Source organism: Mytilus edulis, chromosome 9 (genome assembly GCF_963676685.1).
Source record: "Mytilus edulis chromosome 9, xbMytEdul2.2, whole genome shotgun sequence".
NCBI classification, from domain to species: Eukaryota; Metazoa; Mollusca; class Bivalvia; order Mytilida; family Mytilidae; genus Mytilus; species Mytilus edulis.
In genome coordinates this window covers 37505880-37533388 of record NC_092352.1, presented here as the reverse complement: position 1 = coordinate 37533388, position 27509 = coordinate 37505880, and the positions used below count along the sequence as shown (strand labels likewise).

The 27509-nt window shown below is 32.7% G+C and overlaps 1 protein-coding gene across 1 annotated transcript in view; it reads right to left on the bottom strand.

The window, feature by feature from the left end:
- Window positions 1-5013: 5013 nt before the first annotated feature.
- The window catches only part of LOC139489689 (uncharacterized), a 195980-nt gene continuing 173484 nt past the window's right edge, over window positions 5014-27509 (bottom strand). The window contains exon 11 of the mRNA XM_071276358.1: window positions 5014-7207. Within this exon, the coding sequence (XP_071132459.1) occupies window positions 6235-7207 (973 nt within the window). The 3' untranslated portion in view covers window positions 5014-6234. The remainder of the gene's footprint in view (window positions 7208-27509) is intronic.

Below are 27509 nucleotides of genomic sequence, written 5' to 3'. Positions count from 1 at the left end.
ACATCTTAAACTTCCTTCTTCTAGTAGTCAACTGCAAATATGAAGACATTATCAAGATGCTATTGTATGTGGAACATATATCCGTGGTAACACATTTACATTTCGTTACGTTCAAACAACTCCTGGTTTGTAGTTTGAACATATTTTATTGTTCAAAATGACAAAAAGATCAGACACTCCTGGTTGCATCCGTGAAACCTTTGAAAGGATGTTGTCACTTATACCACATCTTAGAACCCTTGTTGAATAGCAAAATTTGGAAGAAGCAACATCTATGGATTGAGTAACACTATATTCAGGTGATATTATACGCGATATAAGATATGTAGATTGATATGATTTTTCTTTGGTGTTGTTCGTTTGAATGAAAATGAACAGGTTATAAAATGTTTCACCTTCAAGTTATTTGCACTTTTTAAATGATAACTACCGTCAGTACATTTTTGTTGCATTTCCCCAAAAAAGGCGTTTGACACTTGATCTTTATTGACTACCTGACACTTGATCTCTATTGACTACCAGATTCTGTCAATTTTATGACAAATAGTGTTCAATGGCTATGTTTGTCAAATATAAATGTACTCAAATTAACAACTTTCCAAATTACTTACTAGATTTTTAACCAGCAATGAAAAGAATCTGTATTTATTGTTTCCCGTTTATTTACATGGATGTCTAGTTATTTGTTCGAAGAACTGAGGTCTACTGATGTCAGTAGTTGATGTTGACTGTTTTCCCCATTAACTAAACAATTGTGTATCATTTGTGCTCTTATTATACTTCTTTGATGTCCCTTGCAGTGTTTTCATAGATCGGTTATATAGTGTACTGTGCAGTGTTACAGCCGATTTCATTTAGTGTGTATGCAAAGGAAATATATTTGGTTAGCTTTCCTGCTAGCTGAACCGTGAAGTCTTTATTAGGTTAGGTAAACTCACCTCCTTTAAAACTTGACTAGTTCGACAGATAACCAATATATCTGTTTGTTGGACTAGGCTACTACGAAAGAAGGATAGTATACCTTACCTAATAATGATTTAACGGTTCAGCTAACAAGCACGCTAACAAAAGATGTAACCTTTGCCTAAACACTAAATGCAATCGGCTGTAATATTAACTTTATGTTCCTGTTGTCCGTTTTAAGTATTATTCGAAAAAAATTTCCATGATTTAGAATAAAATAGAAAACATGATATTAATGTAAAGTTCACTTAAGAACAGTTGACTTTATCATGTATTACAAAATCTTACCTTTGCTTTAGAGTTCTAAAACTAATCCGAACGGATCTTATCTCTATTATAACTGTACATTAAATTTATCTTTAAAATTAAATACATGAAGAGAAGTTTCTGAATATACACATGACTCCATGAACTGATAGCAAAGATATTGTTGTAGTAAAATCTACATCGATGACATATAATGCCGTTCGAAAGACTACAATATAAAGCAACGATATAGAAATGAGGAGATTTCGTTTGATTGCCAATGATACAAATATCCATCAGATAGAAAATGAAGTAGAAGTAAGCAGTTTAAGGTTACCATATGGCCTTCGAGTTTACAAGTCACAATATTGTACCAGAAAAAGGTATCTAGCATGAAGAATTTGAAAGAACGCGAACTGGTCATCATAGTAAATCTTGTTTTATATGGTTTAAAAATTTGATAAGTCATATGTTGACCTGGATTAAGTTTAGAGATTCGAATTTTAGGACCTGCAAACCTATCTTTTGAATACCGCGGCTTGATGGTTATCCGTCACCGATGGTATCATCAGATCAGTAGTCAGTACTTCGGCATAACTTAAACATTTTTAATAAATTATTCTTAAATGAAGAAATTAAGAAATTATTGAGAGAATCTTATGTATCTATTTCTGTTTGCAAAGTTGAATTGAGCTGCTCAGGAAGAAAGAAAAAAGTTAGCATTATCCTTTAATTCTGCTATATAGCTGATATTCTCTCACCAAATAAAGTTTGGTGACTATATTGAACACATATAACCAATCGTAATTGAAATAAACTATATCTCATATACAGTTTAGGGTGCACCATATGTTGACAGGTTCATCTAGCTATCAAACCAGGTTTCATCAACCATTGTCTGCATAAGGAAATGACTGTTCCAAGTAAGGAATTGTATTACAATTGCTCTCCATTGTGTTAGAGGTTTTGATTTTGCCTTTTAATAAGGGACTCTCCGTTTTGATTGTTTCTTGGCGTTGGGTGTTTTATTTATTTTACTTATTATACCAGACTTACATCTCGGAATTGACAATGAGTTTCAGTTGAAAACAAAACTCTGCTACAAAAGAGAAAATTTCAGCTCCTTGATTATGAACTTTCCGTGTCTATAAAGCATCATTCCAGCAGCGTTTGAATACAGAGTATATACCGGTATATCAAAGTCCATACGTTATTCCCTTTCATGATTTGTTCGATAGAGGGTTGCTGCTCACAAGAACACCATTATACCAAGATTCAAAGTTTTGAAGTTGAATAATCTCTTTCCTTATCATTTCTCGAGTTCGCACTAATATGTCCCAATTGTCGTAACCATAATCCCGTCCTATTTTCTCTAGTATATATCTTCAATCTCACAAAGCTAATGCATTACGTTGGTACAGAGATAATAAATACAACAATAAATATTTACAATATGCACAAAACAATCGAGAGAGTTACATTAGCTACAAGCCAGGAGAACTTATAAAAAAATATCTTTTTCAGAAGTGATTTTCATGTACTTGACATAAGTTCAGATTGATTGTTGATTGATTGTTGGTATTTTAACGCCACTTTTAAGCGCCATTTTTGGGCTATTTCATGGCGACTAGTTGGATAAAGCCGGAGCACCCGGAAAAAACCTCAGTTTTGACTGGCTAGCAAGTACAGTAGTAGAACTACTTACATTGTAGACCGCTTGGCTACCGAGGCATCGACATATAATTTGGCTTGCTATATTAGACTTGTCATCAGTTTTTTTTACTTTTGAGTGGCACACAACACGTGCCACTCGTGGAACATGATCTGCTTATACCGTTTCGATGATTAACGAATCTTTATAAAATTGTCTGTTTATGGTGCGGCTGTACACCTATTTTTGACATTTATACCTTTTATGTTTGTCTGCTTTGTTCACACATTGTTGTTAACATAATGGAATTTCATGTGACTGTCATACATATGAGAGGTTTAGCCAGCTTTAACACCAGGTTATATCCACCATTTCTACATCAGAAAATGCTTGTACCAAGTCAGAAATATGACAGTTGTGAGCCATTCGTTTAATATGTTTGCGATTTCGATTTTGTCATTAAATGGAAATTTTGGTTTTTAATTTTCTCGGAGCTAGGTATTGTTGTTATTTTACTTTTTATAGGAGTAGATTTTTATTTAGATATTTTAAGGTGAGGTGTCAATTCTCTCGATTTTAGTTTATTCAAAGTAAGTCTATTGTTCAGTATAGTAGTAGCTTGCATGACATTGCATGTGTTTTGGTAACAAAATATATCTCACGTAGTTTTGTGCAAAATCAATCACCCAAATTATTCAAATATAACCATTAATGCTGATACCTTTGATAGATACAAGTATCTTGTCTTAGGGAGGGATAAATCCTATTTTGTAAAGGACCACTCTGATTCGAACAAAAAAATCTCTGAAACTGATATTATCAAGATGCTTGATTTCTTGATTGACAATATATTTGTTACGTTCGGAGGACGTGTTTTTCAACAGACTGTCGGCATTCCAATGGGAACAAACTGTGCCCCTCTACTTGCCGACTTGTTTCTTTATTATTATGAGGCTGACTTCATGCAGGAACTTCTTAGGAAGAAAGATAAGAAGTTAGCAATATCCTTTAACTATACTTTCCGCTATATAGATGATGTTCTTTCACTAAATAATTCTAAATTTGGTGACTATGTGGAACGCATCTATCCCATCGAGCTAGAGATAAAGGATACTACAGATACAGTTAAGTCGGCCTCATATCTTGACTTACATCTAGAAGTTGATGATGAGGGTCGGTTGAAAACAAAACTTTACGACAAAAGAGATGATTTCAGCTTTCCAATTGTGAGCTTTCCATTTCTAAGTAGCAATATCCCAGCAGCACCTGCATACGGGGTATATATCTCCCAATTGATACGATATTCCCGTGCTTGTATTTTCTATCATGATTTTCTTGATAGAGGGTTGCTGCTCACGAGGAAGCTATTAAACCAAGAGTTCCAAATGGTGAAGTTGAAATCATCTCTTCGTAAATTTTACGGATGCCATCGCGAGTTGGTTGACCGTTATGGAATAACCGTTTCACAAATGATATCGGATATGTTCCTTACGTCGTAACTACAATCCCCTTTCCTTTCATGAATGTGACCTACCGAATTAGACTATTTACCGGATTTGTTATCACATAAACAACACGACGGGTGCCACATGTGGAGCAGGATCTGCCTACCCTTCCGGAGCACCTGAGATCACCCCTAGTTTTTTGGTGGGGTTCGTGTTGTTTGTTCTTTAGTTTTCTGTGTTGTGTCATGTGTGCTGTTGTTTGTTTGTCTTTTTCATTTTTGGTCATGGCGTTGTCAGTTTGTTTTAGATTTATGAGTTTGACTGTCACTTTGGTATCTCTCGTCCCTCTGTGATAACTATTTACACCACTTGGTCGAGGCCACTGTTGGTGGACGTTTCGTCCCCGAGGGTATCACCAGCCCAGTAGTCAGCACTTCGGTGTTGACATGAATATCAATTATATGGTCATTTTTATAAATTTTCTGTTTACAAAAACTTTGAATTTTTCGAAAAACTAAGGATTTTCTTACCCCAAGAGTAGATTACCTTGGTGTATTTGGAATAACTTTTTGGAATTTTGGGTTCTCAATGCTCTTCAACTTTGTATTTGTTTGGCTTTTTAACTGTTTTGATCTGACTGTCACTGATGAGTGTTATGTAGACGAAACGTGCGTCTGGCGTATTAAATTATAATCCTGGTACCTTTGATAACTATTAATTTTTTTATTACAATTTACACCAATTTACTTTGTTTCTAGTTATAACAGTTTTTATAGCTTACAAACTATCTTTAAAGTAAAATCTTTTGCGGACAAACACCGCACAACAACTTCTATTATAGTTCAAGTTGATTGATATGAGTAGAAAGTTGACCAGGTTGGGAAGGGTCTTCGGTATTCACAAATTCAGCACTTTCGTACAATCGACCGACAAACGAAATGTCATAGACGTTATAGTTATTACTTTGCAGTTCAAATGATTTCTTCTTATACTGACCCTTTTAATCTGTTAAACGTGAAGAAAATAAGAAAAGAAATTAGCAAATCAAAATCGCTAAAATTTTATAATTACAAATTGTCCAATAGGAAAGGTAAACCATATCAAAACAACACTAGATGCACATTTCGACAAGCTATGTCTTTTCAGGAAAATTATTATTCTGCAATTCATGAAGCTTCTACAACGCTCTTGTTATTCAAATTTTCAAAATGACAAAAAAAATGAAGATTTGAAATAGTCAGACCTTTTTCACAACTTTATCTGGACGAAACGGTAGCCCTCTTAATCGAAGAAACTTTCTCCTATTTCACTATGTTTAAATATTCGAAACATTACGGGTTTCAATCGCATAGCACAGAACAACCCTCATGTTCCAGTGGAAGTCCGAATTGCATGCACCCTTCATCTCGGGCGTTGTCTATTACCCGACCTACCTATTGTATATATTTTTAATTTGTTATCGTCCTGAGAATGCATATAAAATATAAAATATACTACTGAACACTAAGCAACAAAGAATCAATCATCGTATTTGATTTCGACTACAAATTGTATTTATTCGAGCGCCACCAATAATTCTTATGAAGACAGAACACGCGTTTGGCTAATCTATTTTTTTTAAAGAATGGTATGGTTTGTAAAATATTAGTTTAATTATTATAATCATTTCAAAGCAACGGCTAAAATATCGAAAAATACATTATAAATGCAACATTTATATCGGAAAAATTTGCACAGAGATTATTAAACTGTGTGATGAGCTTATAGGAGTAATTATTTGACACAAATGGAATGAATATGTATGTGATATTAAAGTGTTAATGATACCAGTTAATAAGGTAAATATGTTATTTTGAAATGTGTTGATATATATTAGTTTCATTTTCGCATCTTCAAGCTATGTTTTATTAACGTTTAGTATTTTTAGGTTTAACCACAGTCTTTTATCTTCTCTCCAGAGAAATGATCGTAGGTATCATCTCGAGAGGTTTGCTTTCTTGTATGTGCTGCCGAATCATAAACATCATCAACAGTGCGGTTGTAAACATTTTCTTCAGGGTTCTGTTGATGGATGTCCTGACGTCGGTGAGTATTGCCAGTTTGATAAGTACCTCCACTATTTGTTCGATCTCTGTAACTAGGCAAACTTGATTTTGAGGACCTATTATCATCTATAGGTTTTGCAAACTCGTAATCAGTCCCATCTTCTTTAAATGGCCGAACTAAGCCGTTTTTATTTACATGTTCCTTCGTCATTTTCCCGGGTTCATTTGAACGATTAAATCCTGTAATACTGGGATCGAGTACTGTATAAGTTTCATGTGATTCATTTTTTGAAACGTTTTCAGTCCTGTCGAAGCCTGTTATATTTGGGTCAAGAACTGCATAGGCTTCATCCTGAGTATGAGAGCATGTTGATTTTTTTGTGTGCTTATTGTTCGATTCACACAACGGTTTACCTAATCGATTAGAGCTGTCGGCTCCTGAACAAAGGGTAGTGGATTCATCAGGATCGAGAACTGCATATGCGTCTCCGTCTCTTTCAGTATTTGACATAACCATTACTGTATTTAATGTTTTCTCATTTGGGTCTAGAACTGAATAATCTTGAACCAATTCAATACCTGGATCCTTCATAGAGTTTATCTTATCAATTTTACAAATATCTGTTTCTTGTTTGTGTATATGATGGTCAATATAATCATAGGTTGTCTCGTTTGGTTTTGTTCCCACGGATGTTAATTCTCCATATTGATGACTATCACGACGCATGGCCAATTCATTGTATTCTGTCAAATCTTCTTGCATAGGTAATGCAATATTCTGACGTCTAGTGTAATCATTTCCATCTTCAGAGTTCTGTACGGTTTGGTTCTTTTTTGCTGATTTCCGTTCTATTGATCTGAAATTATACGCTTTAAAAAGACATTATTTAGGTTTTAAAAGTCTTTTAAATGAATTTCGTGAATACTGTGGATTCATTTATTGTCGTGGGTATTAAATTTTGTGGAATGCTGAAAACTTGCATATTCTTGGGTATTTGATTTGGTAGTTTTGCCAATCTCTGTATCCACGGCCTATTGAAAATATGATATTCGTTTAACATTTGAATGTGTGGTTCGCCTGTTCACCTGTTCCCACGTAACCCCAAAAATTGGTATCCATCGAATATTAATGAATCCACAGTAATCTGGTTTATCTTTTTAGAATAATCTATCTTTACAATACTCATCTTGACTTATACATGTAGAAAATATTATTGCTTCTCAGTGAAAATTTCATTTTCTAGGATGCATTAATTTGGTGAAGTTTTAGCATTACATTTGATAGACTAATTTTAGAAGTGGTTTAGGAAATAACAATATGAATCAAAGAATATCAACCAAAACAGTTTTCTGTTTGCATGTAGATAATCATATACCACCTTTTATGCATGAGTGTCCTTTTGGTATGGATTAAAAGATTTTTTCAGCATGAGCAAGTGAAACATATAATAGTGTAAGCAATTTTTTCAATATGGTATTTGTTCTTCTATTTCATGGCTGATAGAACTATTTAAAAGTTACTCCTATAAGTTCTCTTTTATGTAAGCATACACAATGAAATTTTAACAAAAGATAAAAACGATTATGTATGCCTTGTTTCCTTCTTTACTTGGAGACGTTTTATTTAAAACATAAAAAGTAACTTGAATGGAGAGGTTTCTCATTGGCACTCATACTACATCTTCTTGTATATATAAACACATCTCAAACCTATATGAAAGTGTATAGTAGGGAATAGAAAAGAGGGACGAAAGATACCAGAGGGACAGTCAAACTCATAAATCGAAAATAAACTGACAACGCCATGAACCTTCATGACCTCCAATAATACGACTGCGTAATGAGTAATATTAAAATTAATGTAATACAAAACACAAATGAATAAGAAAATATCTACCTTCGTCTAATAACTATTAGAAGACAAATCAGTAAGATGACAATTATTATAGCAGATAAAGATGCACCAATGGTCAAACCTGGAAAGAAATCTAGTATTAACGTATGTAACAGTGTTTTAGATTTTAACGAGAGAAAGAATTATATATTACTGAAAAATTATTACACCAGGGTTTTCGTTATCACAAACTAGTCAAAACATTTACTAAAGTTTATCATCGGTATAAGGACATCATTCGTAAATATAGCTCAACATGCAGACTTCTTATACGTTCAGGTATTTCACATCCAACTTTTTATGGAAATATTCTTTATAAAGCCCGAAAATGTAAGTATTCACCTCAGAAACTAACAACACATTTAAATAGACTTATTAAGAAGGAATATAGTTACGATACTGTTATCAGGTCATTAAAGATGTGCATATTTTGGCGTTAATATTCATTCACTTATAAGATCTTTGCATTGGAACTAAACACATTTATTAAAAAAACAGTTGTTGGCATGACATGGGTTATCTTCTTCTCATATATGTTATGATGGTATGATATTAAACCCCTAACGGGAAGGATTGTGCCTGATATTCATATGATGAAATCATAATCTTTCAATCAGTTTTATTGAAGTCTGGAGCTGACATGTCAGTTAACTTCTAACAGTCTGTTGTTATTCATGTTTTATTGCCATTTGGTTTATTTTTTTTGGTTACATCTTCTGACATCAGACTCGGACTTCTCTTAACTGAATTTTAATGTGCGTATTGTTATGCGTTTTCTTTTCTACATTGGCTAGAGGTATAGGGGGAGGATTGAGATCTCATAAACATGTTTAACCCCGCCGCATTTTTGCGCCTGTCCCAAGTCAGGAGCCTCTGGCCTTTGTTAGTCTTGTATTATTTTAATTTTAGTTTCTTGTGTACAATTTGGAAATTAGTATGGCGTTCATTATCACTGAACTAGTATATATTTGTTTAGGGGCCAGCCTGACGACGCCTCAGGTGCGGGAATTTCTCGCTACATTGAAGACCTGTTGGTGACCTTCTGCTGTTGTTTTTTCTATGGTCGGGTTGTTGTCTCTTTGACACATTCCCCATTTCCATTCTCAATTTTACACTTATTTGTAGGAGCATTCCTTGAATTTCTTACTTTATTTAAGAAATAATTGATGCAAGCTATACTTTATTGTAGTTTTAACGAATATGATGCGTACCCATGTTAAAACTACAACGAAGAATAGCTTGCATCATTTATTTCTAATATGATGAGGACATTTGTGGTAATTTTTTTGTCCAATGTGTAGAGCGTTTTTGTAGGCTCTGCCATGAACCTCTTTTTTTGAAAACAAGCCGACAACAGACAATGTGTTTTACAGAGTCTCCCTCTGTTTTGAACAGCAAAAATAAATTCCGTTTCTAGGTCAAATATGTCATTGCGAATTGTAACACTTTGCAGTCATTGTATATATTTTAGTTACAACATGTGCGTAATTTAAGAGATTAAAAAAGTTTCAAGTTAATGAAATATATCAAATGCATGCCAATTTGATAAAATTCATTTTTCTGCAGTAGTTTATATACGCATGTGCAAACATTTTGTTTTTATTTCAATCATGGATTTGTTTACAAAGCGAAATAAGCACCTCATATTAGAATCCTTTTTATGACACTCGTTTTATTCTAGCAACACGTCGGGGACTACATTTGAACTAGGATCTGTTCAACATTCTGGAGCACCTCCGGTCAATTGCGGGATTCGTGTTCAAGTTATATAATAAAAATAAGTCAAGTGCAGACAATTAATTCAGTGACTGAAAATAACAGTTGACAAGTTTAGTGCGATCGAAGCGCTTTTCTTGATTTACCATCATTACGACCGAGATGCCAAAACTAACATGTGCAGGAACGATTAAAAAAATCACGTCTAAATTGCAGTATTAAAATGAGTTACTACAATCATTTACAATAAATAAACTCATCATAGATACCAGGACTAAATTTAGTATATACGACAGACGCGCGTTTCGTCTACAAAAGACTCATCAGTGACGCTCGAATCCAAAAAAATTAAAAAGGCCAAATAAAGTACGAAGTTGAAGAGCATTGAGAACCAAAATTCCTAAAAGTTTTGCCAAATACAGCTAAGGTAATCTATGCATTACAAACAGAAGATGAGTGTATACAAATACCTTTACTGTTTACGAATTTCTATTGCAAATAAAGGCAACAGCTGTATACCGCTGTTTGAAATAAATTCATAAATCGGTTGGGAAATAACCTATTCCGGGTCACAAACTAAAACGGAGGAAACACATCAAATATAAGAGAAGATCTACGACAAAACAGAAACACAACACTAAAATGTAACACACACAGAAACGAATTACAATATAACAACGACTTGGTACAGGATATTTTAAGAAAAATGGTGGGTTGAACCATGTTTTGTGGCTAGGCATTGCCTGCTTTACATTTTTTGAGAACAACTTTTCGCATTCGATTTTAACTTACAATAAAACGAGCGTTTGATATACTTAATTACACGACGGCTGGTATCTTTAGAGAGTTTGTGTTGAGCATCGCTATGCGATATAATATCGCCCCTTTTCATTCCGGCATGCAACTAATAAAGTACTATTTTATGAATGTCACCAGTTGTTATATATATTTTCTCATTTGTGACTTACCAATAACTTTGTGGTTGTCTGACGTGGAATGAGAATCTTTGTCAATTATAGTGCTGGCTTAAAGTTAAAAAAAATCATAAAATATAAAGTCACTGCTATTCTGCAACGCTGAAAGCTGTAGTGTGTTACTGAAATTATTGCAAGAACAAGTATAATTATATTATTAATACATGTGGAAAGAGATTAATATAAGTTGTAGTAACTTGTTTCACAAACCCACTATAAATGAATATGTTTAATTTAATAATACATGTACATATAAAAACAAACAAACCTATACAAGATCTTTCATGAGACACAATGGTAGCTTTCCGTAGGTCAAAAAGTCTTAAAGACTTGCTGATGAAAGCCTGTTTATTCTAAAAAGTAGGCTCTAGCTAGGGTTGTGGGTACAAACAATGTATAACTACTATACTTTTAAAAGTCACCACACTGGAACGAAATACATCATATCTTGCAATGCTACTTATAAACTACAGCAGTGTAAGTATGGTAAATAGTATGTTGGTGAGATAATAAATTTAATGGTCACAAATCTCCCTGTTACTATCTCCGCTACGCATCGCCAGTAAAACTGCATTTGCGACCGTCAAATCTACAATTGACGGTGGCAACTCTTCAACTACAGTACTGTTATTCCTTAAATCTGATGCGACTGTCTTTTCTACCGTTTTCTACATAAGAAAATGCCTTTACCTAGTCGGGAATATGACAGTTGTTCGTTTGATGTGTTTTAGCTTTTGATATTGCCATTTGATTATAATTAGGAACTTTCCTTTTTCTATTTTCCATGGAGTTAAGTATTTTTGTGATAAAGTACTTTTTTCTCAGTTATTAATTATATAATTTTTGAATCTGCATGACCAGAAATCTTATTATTTGACATTTATGAGCATTACCATTATATTTATGCGCAAAAATCATTACATTTTCGCGCAGCTTTTGTTAAAATTTGCGCACATTGATTTACAGATAAACTTAGGTAAATGCAGACAGATTTTACTTATTGATGCAAAAAACACCTAAGTGTTGTAAATATATACAGAGAAAATTGTACAACCATAGTAAATCTTATGATTAAAGTACCGATTTTGCATATCGTAACTTCCTACAGGTATGAAGCCCAATGCTATCAGGAAAAACATAACACAAAAAATCAGGGATTTGCTGAATAAAATTGCTTAGTTTAGTGAACATGGAACTATTCCGGTCCGTTTGCTGAACGCAATGATTCTGATGACCACAGAGATGCCCAAATAATTGGATGAAATGGGGAATCTGGTCAAGAACTTTTGCAATTATTTACGGTGCATAGAAATGAATTAGTCATGTCATTTAAAAGTGTAGTAATGGTTAGTATTGTTACGGGATTTCTGATGCTGACTTTATTTTATCTTTCAAATTCAATACGAAAATATACAATTCAGATTTATAAATATTTCAAATTCATAATGCTCATAGTCAAATTGATTATAAATTAGCTTTATTTTTACATGTGTTATCTGTAAAATGTTTCCGCGTAAATATGACCAAATTTAACGCGCTAACGCAAAAAAAAAAGAGTCAATCCCAACACGCATGCAAATGTAATGCAGCCGAAGAGATATTAGCATAAGATTAAATTATTTAGACAAACAAGAATCAGAATGTATTTTTCAAATAGTAAAATATGCATATGAAGCGATGTTATATTAAATTCTAACTGAAATATTTGATAGAAAAACAGACTAAACAAACCACAAACATTCAACTCCTTCGAAAAACTGAATTTTAAAATAGAAACTTATGGCCAAATTTGCATAATGTTATTAGGGGGAAGCGAAATAATTATTCACACAAATCAGTATTTATGAAGGATAGATAATGCAAATGGGGAATGTGGCAAAGAGAAAACAGCCCGACAAAAGAGCAGAAAATAGAACAATTACACCAATGGGTCTTGAACGCACCCAGAAAATTATAAACTCAAATACCGCTGGCCTCTTAACAATAGTGTATACTAATTCAGCGTAATAGACGCTAAACTAAACTCTGAAACATTCAAATAAACCAAAATAATTTTTTTTTAACATAACACAAGACTAATAAAGGCTGGAGGTTCGTGAGCTAGGACGGGGAGAAAACGCGACAATAACACATATTTTGTGAGATCTCAACCCCCCCTCCCCAACCCATATAACTCTAGTCCATGAGAACCAAACAAACACAAATCAAAAGTGCAAAGTAAAATTCATTTTAAAAGAAGTCAGAGTCCGATGTTAGAATAATTTAAAAAATAAACTTAGCAAGATGTCAATGATTAACATACAAATACAAAGAACTACAGGCAGTTACTGACATCACAGCTTCATACCTCAATTAAACTGAATGAAAGATAATCTCTGAAATATACGAAAATCAACCACCGCCCGTTTAGTATCTTGCCAACATAAATTATAAGCAGAAGAATATATTTAGTATCTAAGTAGACAACTATTGTACTGGTTTTAGAATAAATGTGTTATATTCCATGCAAAGACCCTATAGGTGAATCAATGTTAATTCCAAAGCAATACCACCAACGTGGTTCCTCGGTTGCTTTCTGATTATTCATATGATGTTAAATTCAGGAGAGTAGAGAGATACTAGCAATATCCTTTAACCTCATATTCAACATGTATGGTCAGTTTGTCGTACCCACTGTCGTGTATCCTTCGATTTGTAGATCAAAAAGATTCGGCTCATTAATGAAATGTTTGCTTTATGTTTTTTTCTGCCTATCGTTTTGAGTGTTGTTTATTTCTTTGCTTGCATGCATATGGTGTTATCTGTCTGTTTTCCCTTCTTGTTATGGTTTTGATTGTTATCCGGCCTTGTATAAATCAAAACTTATCGTTACTTTGAAAATCATTGATTTGTTCACTAACGCGCTCCCTTTGTTCCATTTTTAAATGTAGAAAAAAGTGTTTAGGAACCTCGCTTTGTAATGTCATGGGACGCACGTGAAAAAGTGTTTTCGTTTTTTTTCTACCACTGGGGTTGATACCACTGATGGTACGCTGAAAGTACGTGAGGGTATCAGCAGCTTAGTACTCAGTTGCTCAGTTCTAACATAATATGTTATGTTTTCTCAAATTCCTCGTTGTTTATTACAAAAACTTTTTAAAAAAAATGTATCATTTCGGATTTATGAATATTTACTATAATTTTTGTTTAAATCAACTTTTAAATTTATAAAGTGCAAACGAATTCTTTATTTATTTGATTAATAAGAATGAGTTTTCGTTACTTACAGCCCATAACAGAGTAGTGATCGAATTCGCGTTTCTTTACCGTCAGAATAAGTTACGTTATCGACATTATTTCAGAAGTGACACAATTTAATTTTCTTCATCGACAAAATATTTCATGTCCAACGTGTAAGTTTTCATTGTTTAAGTCGAAGTGTTTTTAACACAGTAAAACATTTTTTATAATCAACCTCTGTCATTGGCATTTTCATTTTAACGGTAAAGGATCAAATATGGGATCTCCGAAATTTCTATCATTTGTTACGAGGAAATCATTATTCAATCGAACATATGTCTTTGTTCATGACACATATTATGAAATACAAAGGAGTTGAAATGATCAAATACTTTCGAACTGACGGAAACAAAAATATATAATCTAGAATGTGTGTTCTGTCATAAACAATGGCTTCGTCGTGCGAATCGACGAGATCATGTTACATCTAACTGATCTTAGCTGTAGAAACAGTTGGTGCGACCTCGATAAAATCTTTATCAATTTAAAATAAGCGATAAATATTCATGACTACAATGATAATGAATTTATTGGAGTCACATCCACTGTTTCTACTGTAAACATGAACTCGTCGGTTAGTGCAATGAAGACACTTTTAAAGATTGAGATTGTTGGTGTATTCTTTACACCTTCGAGGTATTAAAATTATTTCAGTGTTTATTTAAAGTTAAATTTATTTTCAAATCTCTTCCGTTTACAATTGTCGAAACTTCCGTTTAAGATTTCTGTGATAAACTATCTATTCTATAGTTAGGACCATTTTATAATAAATACCCTTTTGTACAAAAATACTTTCTTTATAGAAGTATAGATCTGCTGGTTAAAGATATTTTTTATAACTGTCATTATTGTGACGACGCGCTATGAAATTCAGATTAATTTATAAATGAAGTTGTATATAAATTTTTGGTCATAAACACAAATCTTTTAAACAGTTCGACGAGTGCGTCAATGTAACAGTAGTCTGTTTACTGAAAGTTACCCGATTCATCTGTCATTTATATCTGACAGAGAAGAAATATTCCGATAATTCTCAGAAATTTTTCATAAATATTGTTAGATACCACTAATCGTTCCAACAATCAAGACAACAGAGACAAACAGGGAAAAAAATATGAAAATGAAAAGATATGACTTAAGGTGGCACGGTAGTATTTGCATTCCAGAATTTAGGTTGCTCTTTTGTGTACCCTACTTAGATAAATGTATCTAAACAGTGTGATTGGACAAAAAATACAGTATCAACTGAACATACTTTCCCAAACTGAGGGATGAATCAGGTGTAGAAAAATATGAAATAATTTTACATACAGATGAAAATGAATTTTTGAGAATTTTTTTAAATTTTGTATTCACTGCACCATAAAAGACCTAAAAGTACTAGTGGCCTTAGGTTTTTAAAAATAGCAAAAAAAGTAAACGGCCATGATACATATTCAAATTAATTTCTGAATAGTAAAATGAAAGTACTTCAGTTAACTGTGAATGTAGATTTTTTTGCGGTGTTAGAAAGTGGGGAAAATTCTAAAAAGGCTATCATTATCCCTTATGGGCCAGGAAATACTACCGTGCCACCTTAAGTGTTAGCATGTTCAGGGAGACGGCACTCAATTTACAAAAACATAATTGATGTTTTAAGGAACTGTAGAGGTCTCCACAGGTTTTCAACAAGGTTAGAATTCAAAACCTTGAATATGAAAGCCTCAAAAACTATAATATTTTTTCTGTGCGGTAGTTATATCTACAAAATCCAATCATGTACACGACACATAATACATGTATATTTATATATTGGGAATTTATTTTTGTTTCCAAACAGAATTATAAGGTTATGTATGAGTGCCTCCGTTCACTGCACAATTGTAAATTGTCTTCCTAACGACCATCAAAAATAAATGGCACAAGCTCACGTAGTCATTAAAAAAGTCGTATAATTTACGTTATCGAACTAAAAATCAGAAATACGGAATATTATATGTGAATGGTTAGGAGATCCGTTTCCCCTTCATGTTTTAAAGTCAAAGAAAAATGTTTTCCCTGATACAAACGTTTTAAGAACCAGCTTTGTGTAACCTATAGAAAAATTCGACTGGATATAAGGAAGTTAATATGTTTACTCTGATTTGAAATTATCTTTTAGAACTTTTTTTTAGTAATTGAGAACCTAAGTTGTTTATGGGTAATAGGTGAAATGTTGCATCATAGATGTATTGCATGATCCCTCAAAATGACAGCAAGCGCAGTTTTCCGGACGATTTTCATTTGTACACTGCTAAAAACTGTCAGGTCCTGGCAATGGTATATTTTGGAGAAATTTTTTTTTACAGATTTTTACTAAAAAAATATTCTCTGTGTATGCCATTGCGAGAAATAGTTTTGCTCGTTATTTTGGCATATTAATAAAAATTCTCGACAAAATTTTCCCGTTTAAACTGTACTAGAAAAAGTTTTGGCATGTGAAACGGACGAAGACATATTCTAACAGAAGTACAAATACCAGTCCTCCCTTTTGTGTATACATTTGAGAACACATTTCAAAGTTATTGATTGAATTCAAATCCATCACACATACGGTACATATTGTAGTCCAAAAAAATATATATCTAATATTCCTATCAAACACCTTTTTAATTGTTTACCAGTATATTTCTTTTAGTTTTGGGTAAAATTGTAAAGGAAATAATACTATCATAAATCTTTTTTTTCTGTTCTGACTTTGAAGAAATGACTACTTTTCGCCCAATCGAAATGGTGCTTGGACATATATTGTTTCATATTAGTAATTTAGTGTTTTTTTTTACATCTTATATACTTGAATAATTATACTCCATTGGTAGTATGAAGCTACGAGATATTTTAATTTTTGAAATTAATAGCACATTTATATATTCTAAACCGATTTCTGTTGGTGCAAACAAGTATAAATTCAAGTAAAAAAAACGTACACGAAAAGATAAAATATTGATTTTAATTTGCATATCTGACCCCTCCCTCTCCCTATCCGGCAAAAGTTTTTTTTTTTGGGGGGGGGGGGGTAAAAATGGGCAATAATTTTATCGCATTTCACTTCCAAGGCGTTTTTTTAGTTCTTTAAGTCCTGAAAACATATATTAAATGGGGGAAAAAATGTTTGATATATCTGGCTTTATATTCGATTTTTTACAAATATATATTTGACGCCCGACAAGCAAAAACGACCCTTATGGCAAAAATTATGAATTATCAGATTTTTTATTAATTAAACAGAAAATACTTATGCCAATTCAATGTAAAAAATTTGAAAACGATCGGTGAAAAAATAGTTGAGAAATTTCAATTTTGGTAACACATGAAATGTGTTCTAACGTAAAATTCAACGTAACGTTGGAATCATACACTTTAACGTCGATTTAGGTTGCAGCAATTTACTACTTTACTCTTTTCCTGATACTTGACAAAATGTAGCCTGATATTCCTTCCTAGCATATGGACGATTTTTTTAATATAGATGTTCCTACCTAACACGTGCAATTCTGGCTGCAGGAATAACTACAGGACGAGCCAACTTATCGAACTATTATAAAGGACGATGAAGAGTATCTATTTCTTTTTATTTTGTTCATTTTTTTTTATAAATTAATTTCTGATTTATCATGAGCAACGATGGTTTAATGGTACTTTCTGATATCATAGAATAGGTTTAATCAAAACAGATAAAATTGGTTTCTAATTTCTCCATTTTCTAAGTAGTTTCATCGTTCTCTTGCTTACAATGTTAACCGACTTATCTTATTGATGATGATTTTTGGAAGAATTCTGCCACATGCGATACAGTATCACAGTTTGATCGTCAATAATTTTTTTTAGCTTGACAAAATCTACCAAACGTTTAGTATGACCAAAGGCTTATTTTTCTAATATCGTCCAGTTACATGTAGCACACACAAAGCAAGATAGTCAGTCATATACCGATTTTTTTCTCCTACAATAACAGAACAATAAAGACTTTCATTTGTTGGATTTCAAATATAAAAGAATTCTTTTTATTTTGGTAGCGATTTCAGTGTTATCTTAAATGTAATAAAAAAAAACACACACACTGAAGTGTGAACTCCTGATTCTTCCAGGGCACTATCTGTTTTTCATCGGGTTCGTGTTGCTCAATTTTTAAATTTCTGTGTTATTTTTTGTTTCACTCGTTTGATTTTAAGACATGGTCATCTGAGTTTTCTGTTTATGATTTATGATTTCACGCGTGGTGACTGTTTGTATTTATTTGATATTAAGGACCAACTTGACTAATTTTTACTCTTATTCGATCTTTCTAAGGTTCAGATTGAATCAATTCATATTGCCAGTTAAAACAGTTTGGCCATTCAAAATCAAATTGACAATGAAATTAGAAATGAAATATAGATTAAAGGAGATCAATGTGGGAATTTTTCGTGGAAGGTCAGTATTTTGAACATTTGATCTAAAGGAGTGGAATACATTTTGCCAATAGGGCGTTTAATACTGGTATTAATTTACAGCCGATTATATTGAGTGTGAAGGCAAAGGTAATATCTTTGGTTAGCTTGATTCGCGGCTAGCTTAACCGTGAAGTCATTTTTAGTTCAGGTAAACTACACTCCTTTAAAAGTAGACTAATTCGATAGATAACAAATCTATCTGTCTGTAAGACCAGGCTACTCCGAAAGGATGGTCGTATACCTTAGCTAACCAAAGATATTACCTTTGCCTACACACTCAATGGAATCGGCTGTAATTAATTTAATTGTTTCATATTTTTCATATCGGGGTCTTTTATAGCCGACGATACGGTATGTTTTATCTCAATGTTGAAGGCCTATAACTACGACCTGGGACTATTATACTAGTATAAGAGTCCCATCTACGACACACATCAGAATATATAGATGCAAATATTATGTGCGGACAACAAGGCGACCAGACATTTGTCCATTCTGTTCAGTGGACATTCTAGTCTATAGATGCTCCGTGTTGAAGACCGTACCTTGACCTATAAGGGTTTACTTTTTTAAATTATGACATGGATGGTGAGTTTTTTCATTGGCACTCATACTCATTTTCTTATATCTACATCCAGTTCCATTTGTCTGAAATGCTAATACATATACATGTATGTCAAAACCCGACTATTTTGATTCACAAGAAGATAACACAATCTGAGGTTCAGAGTCATGTCTGTTATGAGGTACTGTTTGTGGTAGACCATGCAGACTAGCATAATTTTTCAAATATTGTACCAATGAAAATGTATTTTTTGGACGTCTATTAAAATTTTGATATTTTCTTGGTATTTCTTTTACTGTTGATGTGTTTAATCAAAGATTTTAAACGGAACTCTAGAATACTATAGGTAACAGAAACACATCTCGACAAACTTACCTGTCGTCAAAAGTTTATGTAAAATGTGTTCGCTTTCGCTCTCCGTATCTAGAACGGGATTTATCTACGCCTTTTTATTTTAATTTACCCAATAAATACATATCTTTGCCTTCTTTGAGTAGTTCATTTCTACATGTACTATCTTCAATGTTATCGTTAAATGAGAACTGCAGCTGCGTGTGCAATTTCATCCGTTTCAGATATATTTCTTGCAATAAATATATACGCATGTCAATGTTTACAAAACAAACTAAAATGCACGTTAAACTATAAGTGATTTAAACGAAAAATAACATTTGAAAACTTTACTAAATAACATTAAAAATATATCTCAAGTGCGAAATTTCAATCTGTCCGTGTTCGTAATAAATATCAACTATTTTTATGTATTACTATAATTATAATAAGTTTCGCCTGGATATCCCTTATCAGAGAAATTTGATTCGAAGTGAACTTGAAAATTTCAATATTATGCAAAAGTAAAATAGATTGTTTTATAACATCTAAAGTATGACATTTCAAGATTGAAAAAAATATGAAAAACAACAAGTTTATTTGATGTGATCTAATTAATATATGGGTTTTTTTTCAGCTTGTACTGCCTCCATTAGTCCTTGCCTCATGTTTACAGATCATTGTAATATATCCAGCATCATCTTTTTGAAAATTAATGCAACATTGCAAAATTGCATTTGTTTCTGTTTCTGCTGTTTGCTTATTATCCAGTGACAAATATTTCATTCATATTAAAAGTGGCATTTTTTTTAATAATAAAAAATAAATTGCACCAAACACTATAGCTTTTTTTTTTATCCTCACCCACTTTAATTAATAGAAATGAGTCACAGTAAAACTGATTTTACATGGCGTTAAAAAATACCATTGAAAGTTTATTATGGGATTGTTAACCTCATCTATTTAATGAATGTAGAGATTTACACAACGGGTGATACAGTCAGTGACTCCTGATCATTAAGTCAAAATCATCAATTTAAAAAATGTCTTCTCGTCGTTGTATAACCTTTTGTACTAGAGTTGCATATTTATTTCAATCAAGTTAACAACTCAATTTTAGTCAAACATTAAAAAATTTGTTTTCGAATGGATGCAGAACACCTATATTTTGTTTACTTTTAGAAAATGTAAAACGAGAATAAAGACAAAACTTGTCCTGAATAAAATTGAGAAAGGAAAAATTAATGCAGAATCTGCATAAAAGACAACATCCTGGCCAAAGAACCGAATTTTAGGTTTATTATAGTTTTTGTGCCGTATGATCCGAGTGGGTTCCATTCCCTTTCCACTTAGAAGATGAGTGGCCAGGATCTCTAAAGCCGATTTTGGCGATTTTTGTAGGAGATTTAAGTAAACTTCTAAAGCAGTTATAAAACAAGTGAAACATTGAGTTACTGCTTACTGATGATACCCCCGCCGAAATATTTCGGTAAACAGGAAGTTATTGAGTGATGAATCTGAAAACGCATCGCACGATATAACTGAATTATATAAACCCTGAAACCAAATTTCAGATAGTAGAGGGCATTATGTTTTCTGGTCTGTGGGTCCGTTCGTTCGTTCGACGTACCGTTCGTTCGTCTGTTCGTTCGTCCCAGTTCAGGTTAAAGTTTTTGGTGAAGGTAGTTTTTGATGAAGTTGAAGTCCAATCAACTTGAAACTTAGTACACATGTTCCTAAAAGCGTGGCAAAATAAAAGACGAAAAATTTCAGACAGGCATTCTTCTCTTTCGTACTTAATTTCTTATAAGCAAACTCTCTCGTGTCATTAACCATGCAAGATTTTCCGCATTTGGCATGTATAATGTTGCGACAAATATTAAATTATTTTCTTATGCTCTTCATACAATAACTTGTCGTATTAAAAGTATAAAAGAAATCCAGCTGCGGAAAAAAACTTTTAGAAAATATTTAAGTGGTTTTTTTTTGGGGTATTGTTTATATATTGTAGAAGGTTAATACGTGTATCATCACACATCGTGGTACTATGTATATTAATGAGACATGGTGATGTGTGGGATTTTATTATATTGTTTATAAATCATTCCTCTCAAGACAATAAGAATATACAGCGTATGTCAAAACAAGCATTTGAAAAGTTTGAATAGAAATTTATCACAAAATGAAATTTCAAATAGTAAATACAGCATTATTTTACAGAAGTATTTAAATGTAATATAAGAATATACTATTCAGTTCGCATGGATAACGCTATGTTTAGAAAAAATATCTCAATTTCAACGTGCAATTTATCGGTTTGTTCTACGTTACATTCTAGAGTTGACTACCGATAACGACGTCAAATGCGATAAGGGTGGTTTTTGCTTGACGGATGTCAACTATATATATACAAAGGCTACATGTTAATGTAATAATACAAAGAATTCACTGTATCAAAAAATGAAATAAATGCGTGAAGTGAAATACCTAAGTAACGAGTCATTACTACAGCGAAGGTGTGTAAATTGACATTGCGATAAGACTTGTCACGGTACTTGTCTATCCCAAATTCATGTATTTGGTTTTGATGTTATATTTGTTATTCTAGTGGGATTTTGTCTGATTCTTGGTCCGTTTCTGTGTGTGTTAGTTACATTGTAGTGTTGTGTCGTTGTTCTCTTCTTATATTTATACGTTTCCGTCAGTTTTAGTTTGTTACCCCGATTTTGTTTTTTGACCATGGATTTATGAGTTTGAACAGCGGTATACTACTGTTGCCTTTATTTGGTACACAAAAAGCCTCGTGATATTACCAATATTAAAAGTGTATTTCTGAGTCTGGTATTTTTTCAGTTCTGTTCACTCATTTTTCACTCATTTTCCAATTTAAATTATGGCATATTTTTATTTTTATTCAAGAAATGTATTTAAATATAAATATCATTCACTCCCCTCTTAATTCTTTATCAAAAATCTTTGACAACAGACTTTCTTTTGGAATTATAAAATGCAAAACTTTAAAAATGCTATTTCTGCAAGTGTAATTTAGGTTATCTCATCTTCATTCTCCGACAAATTCTAGTTTGGCCTTCCATAGAATAGTCCTACATTTTTTAAGTGTTCTATCGAACTTTCGAAAATAACTGACAACTTTTTAGACAAAAATTTTATGTTGAAAAAATCAACATCAATTTTTAGAATTTCAAAACTACCCCAAGCCACTGTTCCCTCCCTCTTCCTACCCCATCACCCCTCCCCAATAGAAAAGGTAAAAAAAACGCAAAACTATAGTCATCCTTTTAATCGGCACTAATTTGCTTACAAAGAAATCTGATTTAAGCTGCTGAAGACACATGATTCAAACGCACAGAAACAAGGCTGAGATTCATTTGGTTGAATAAAAAGAAAAGTATCTACAGTATCGTACAAATTTGTCAGAGAATCATTATTCAGGATGCTTAGATTACACTGAATTTATTATTTAAACTCATCTAAGAGGTGTTCAGGCTCACCTGAATCCGATTGTTTGCCTTGATCAACTTTGATTGTGTCTGATTCGTATACGAAACATGTTAAATCCTCAAGCATTTTAGCGCCCGGCCCAAGTCAGGAGACTCTTGGCTTTGTAAGTCTTGTACATATTTTTATTTAAATTTCAGTTCATTGAAATATTGATAACCGATAACAGCTTTTTTTAATCATTTTAAATGAGAAAACAGAAAACAATAAATTAAAAAATTATGGGTTATTTTTTTCATAATAACAGGAAACATAGTCACAATAATGTCTATTTTAAGAAAACAGATAACAGCTAGATATAGTCAATTACAGTTAAGCATCAATGATCTGGAATATTTGCCACTTTTGACTTAAATATAAAGGCACAGAACCAGGACATAGGAGCACAGAACCAGGACCGTTTTTTAAATCACCAGCACAGCGTCAGGACAATTTCGTTTAGCGAACTTGCACGACTTTTGCAATAAAATATTGTTGTAATAAGCTTTTTATGGTACTTATGACGTATCAGAGAAAAATTAAGCAACAAAACGGTTGTTATGTTGCCATTCTGATACAATGTAAACAAACCCACCAGCACAGAATCAGGACCCACCAGCACCCGTCAGGACAGAATCACCAGCACAGAACGTTCTCTCGCAGGACAACCATACCCACCGTGTCATTTATTTCACTTGACTGAGCGGGTTTTAACCGGTTCGCTTATTTTAGTCCAGTTCATTTGTAGACAGGTGTGTCGGGATAAACTCATCGATGAAGTGTTCAGTTATTCGTCCCATAGCATACACGCAGTTCATTTGTATAATCGTTTGGTGACAATGATAGGTGATTAGAAATCAGTTATGATTATAACGGCCATCATCCTTATCAGACACATCTTCAAATAGACCTTCATTATGCAAATTAAAACGTAAACTCCGCCCGATCAGTTGAATTAACATTGGTAATACGTGTTACACTTATATATTTACCATGCTCAATTGAACGACATAAAACAACTCATCAAAGATACCAGGCTAACAGTATTAGTCTCCAGACGTGCGTTTCGTCTTCAATAGACTCATCAGTGACTTGAAGTTTTACTGTATGACTTACAAAGCGGAAAAAAAATCATAGTCGGTGACACATACATAAATTAATTGTTTACCAAGTTTTGAATGTTTCAATACTAGGAGCTTAAAGTCATCATCAAATTTCAAGGTTCAGATTTTGTCTCTTTATCTTTTATCATCCGAGCTTCATAGGTGAGGTCTTTTGTAGACGAAACGAGCTTCCCTTATGAAATTGTAATACTGATATATTTTGACACGTTTATTTACCCTGTAGACGCGACCTTGTAATGTTCCATTTAGAGTTCATCAGAATCCCTTATGTGTTGTTTGTTTAATTGATTCGACCGATTATTATATTAATGAGATTTTAACTGAGGTTTACCACTGTTGCTTTAATTTATACTAGCTCATTCTGCTTAAGGTAACACGATACCGAATGGCATATCTCCCGATTTCCAACATTTTTGGCATACGTGTACTTTGAATCGAGTTACATCAGAATATGTAATAAAAAATGAGGGTCACCATTTTTGTTTTTTTGTAATTTTCATAGGAAAACGTCAATTTTGGCGACAAATTTACTTAAGTATATAGGGGAAATGCCTTTTTTTCGGCTTACCTTTTTAGATTTTCGAATGGGTGGCTATTTTCTTATATACGGAGAAAAACAAAAAACTAACATAATATCCAGGATTGCATAGTGAATCCATACACGTATAGAAACTCATATGTCACCATCCTTGTTTTTGAAATAAATGGCTTCAAAGTTGATCGATAGGCCTAGAATTTGACCAAAAAGTTGTGACGTTATGGTGTACGGAATATAACGTTATTCCTTCTCAGAGAAATGGAGAAAAAAAATGTGTCGGGATCTGAATGAGTATATTTTATTTTCATTTCCCCTGTCAACTGTTGTAAAGTTCCTAGTAATGCAATATAAAATTCTACGGATCAGATATAATTTTATTTCGTCCTGCACATGGAATTTCACTCATATAATATCATCTGATTTTCACATCGCAAAGTTATAAATAAAAAGAATTCAAAATGACTGTGCTGTAACAATTTCGAGAGGAATTATAAACCAGAGTGACAGAGGATCATCACTAGCTTATATAGGTGGTTCATCGATATATAAGGACTCCTTCAGCAAAGAATAAGATCATTTTTACCTCCACGAAATGAAATTTAACTAATAAAAGGAAAGCTTATTTTCTACACGTCCTTTTTTAACGGGATTAAAAGTTAATCAACTATGGTATCATTCAAATGTTTGATTTGGTGTACATATACAGCCAAACAAAAATCATAGAAACAAAAAACACTGCTTATCATTTTCCGTTTTCAATTTATATGCCGTTTAGAAAAAACGTCGTGCGCACTAACTGACTTACTTATCCAAAAATATATATAAAAACTTGATGTAAAAAAAAAATAAAAAAATTATACAAACTTAACATCCTGTTTTATTTTAAATTATATCTATTATCTTAAGACATTGAACCTTAGTATAGTTGTGTCTAGATTTATAATAGTTATGGTAATTTTTAAATAAGTACTTGTATTTGGAACAAATAAGGGCCTAATTGTCCTTACTCCTTTTTACATATATTCTGTTTTTAAACTAGTTTATTTGTCTTAAATTACCACAAAAACAAATGGGTGTCGTGTATGATTCTTACATAATTAAACTTACATTTGATTTCACAATTGTCCCCTTTATATCCATTGGTACAGCTGCATGATGTTAATCGGCATGTCCTACCGCTTATGCACTGTAACATACACGACGTATCTATCGAAATGAAAAAAAAAAAAAAAAAAATTTCTCAAAATATATTCTGCAGGACTTGTATTGGAAATGTAATACGATATGAGTAAATTCTCTTACTGAAACAAATGTTTTAGCACAGAAGCAAAAGTTTTATTTAACTACTTTTCGATCTTATTTGAACTACATGATCTGACGATCCTTTTGCTATCACCAATGGTCGGTTTTGGAAAGTACGATTCATTTTTCCTGTCGAGTTTAATGATTTATCATGCAATTTTACTAGGTTTATGTACATTAAGACACTAAATGCGCGAATGAATCACAACATAAAACCGAACTTTTCGATTAAGCATATTACCTGTTAGATGTTTTAACCTTAAATACACATAATTTGACACAACAACCCGACCAAAGAGCAGACAACAACGGAAAGCCACCAATCGGTCTCCCGCATTGGAGAAGGTCATCAGCTGGACCCTAAATAAAATTGTGTACTAGTTCAGTAAAAATTGACTTCACACGTTACTCCAAATGTTATAAATAAACTAAAATAAAACACATACAAGACTAACAAAGACTAGAGGCTCCTGACTTGGGACAGTTGTAAAAATGTGGCGGAGTTAAACATTTTTTGTGAGATCTCAACACTCCCCCTATATCTCTAGCCAATACATAATAAAGAAATACAGAGCAATACACACAGTAAACTTAGTTTAGAAGTCCTAGTCCGATGTCAGAATAGATAATAAAAGAAACTAAGCAAAATGACAATGATGCATAAATGAATAGTAAATGTAACTGTTAACAAAGGACTACTAGATGTAATACCAAAATATACAATCCTTAATGACCTGACAACAGTATAGGTGCTAAATCCCTTCCGAAAAGTCTGTTTAAATGTTTTATTAGCTTTTTAGGTGAATACCGACGTTTTTGTGCTTTGTAAAGAATATAACCATAAAATAGTGGATGTAAAATACCTGAACGTATAAAATGTCTGCATGTTGATTTATATTTACGAATGCTGTCCCTGTAAGATGATAAAATCTAGTAAATGTTTTGACAAGTCTGTGATATCGAAAACCCGGGCGTAAAAATGTTTTAGGTAATACAGAGATTGTTCGTTGCAATCAAATACGTTGTTGCATACACGAAAAAGTTGAGGTACATGAACACCATAAGATGGTGAAAAAGTAACATTACCATCTAAAATAAAGATAATTAACAATAGGAAATGAAAAATCATCTCTGTTATCATAAATTTAGGTATTTAGCTTCACGTTAAAGATATATATATCAAGATCCAGGATAGGAAAGTGGTCATTGTTAGTATTCACTTTATTTAAAGTGAGCTCGGCAGGATACATCTCTTTATTATACATGCTGAAGTCGTCACTATTGAGAGCCAATATATCATCTAAATATCTAAAAGTGTTATTGAATTTTTAAATCAGACTTTATTTCGATAGGTCTTTGCTGATTTTAGTTATAACATGATTTTAGTCATGACAATACAGAAACAGGTCCGCAATAATCTATTTCATTACCATTCCGTCATTATTAACCTACCATTTACGTTTCAAAGATATAAACAATGTGTGATAC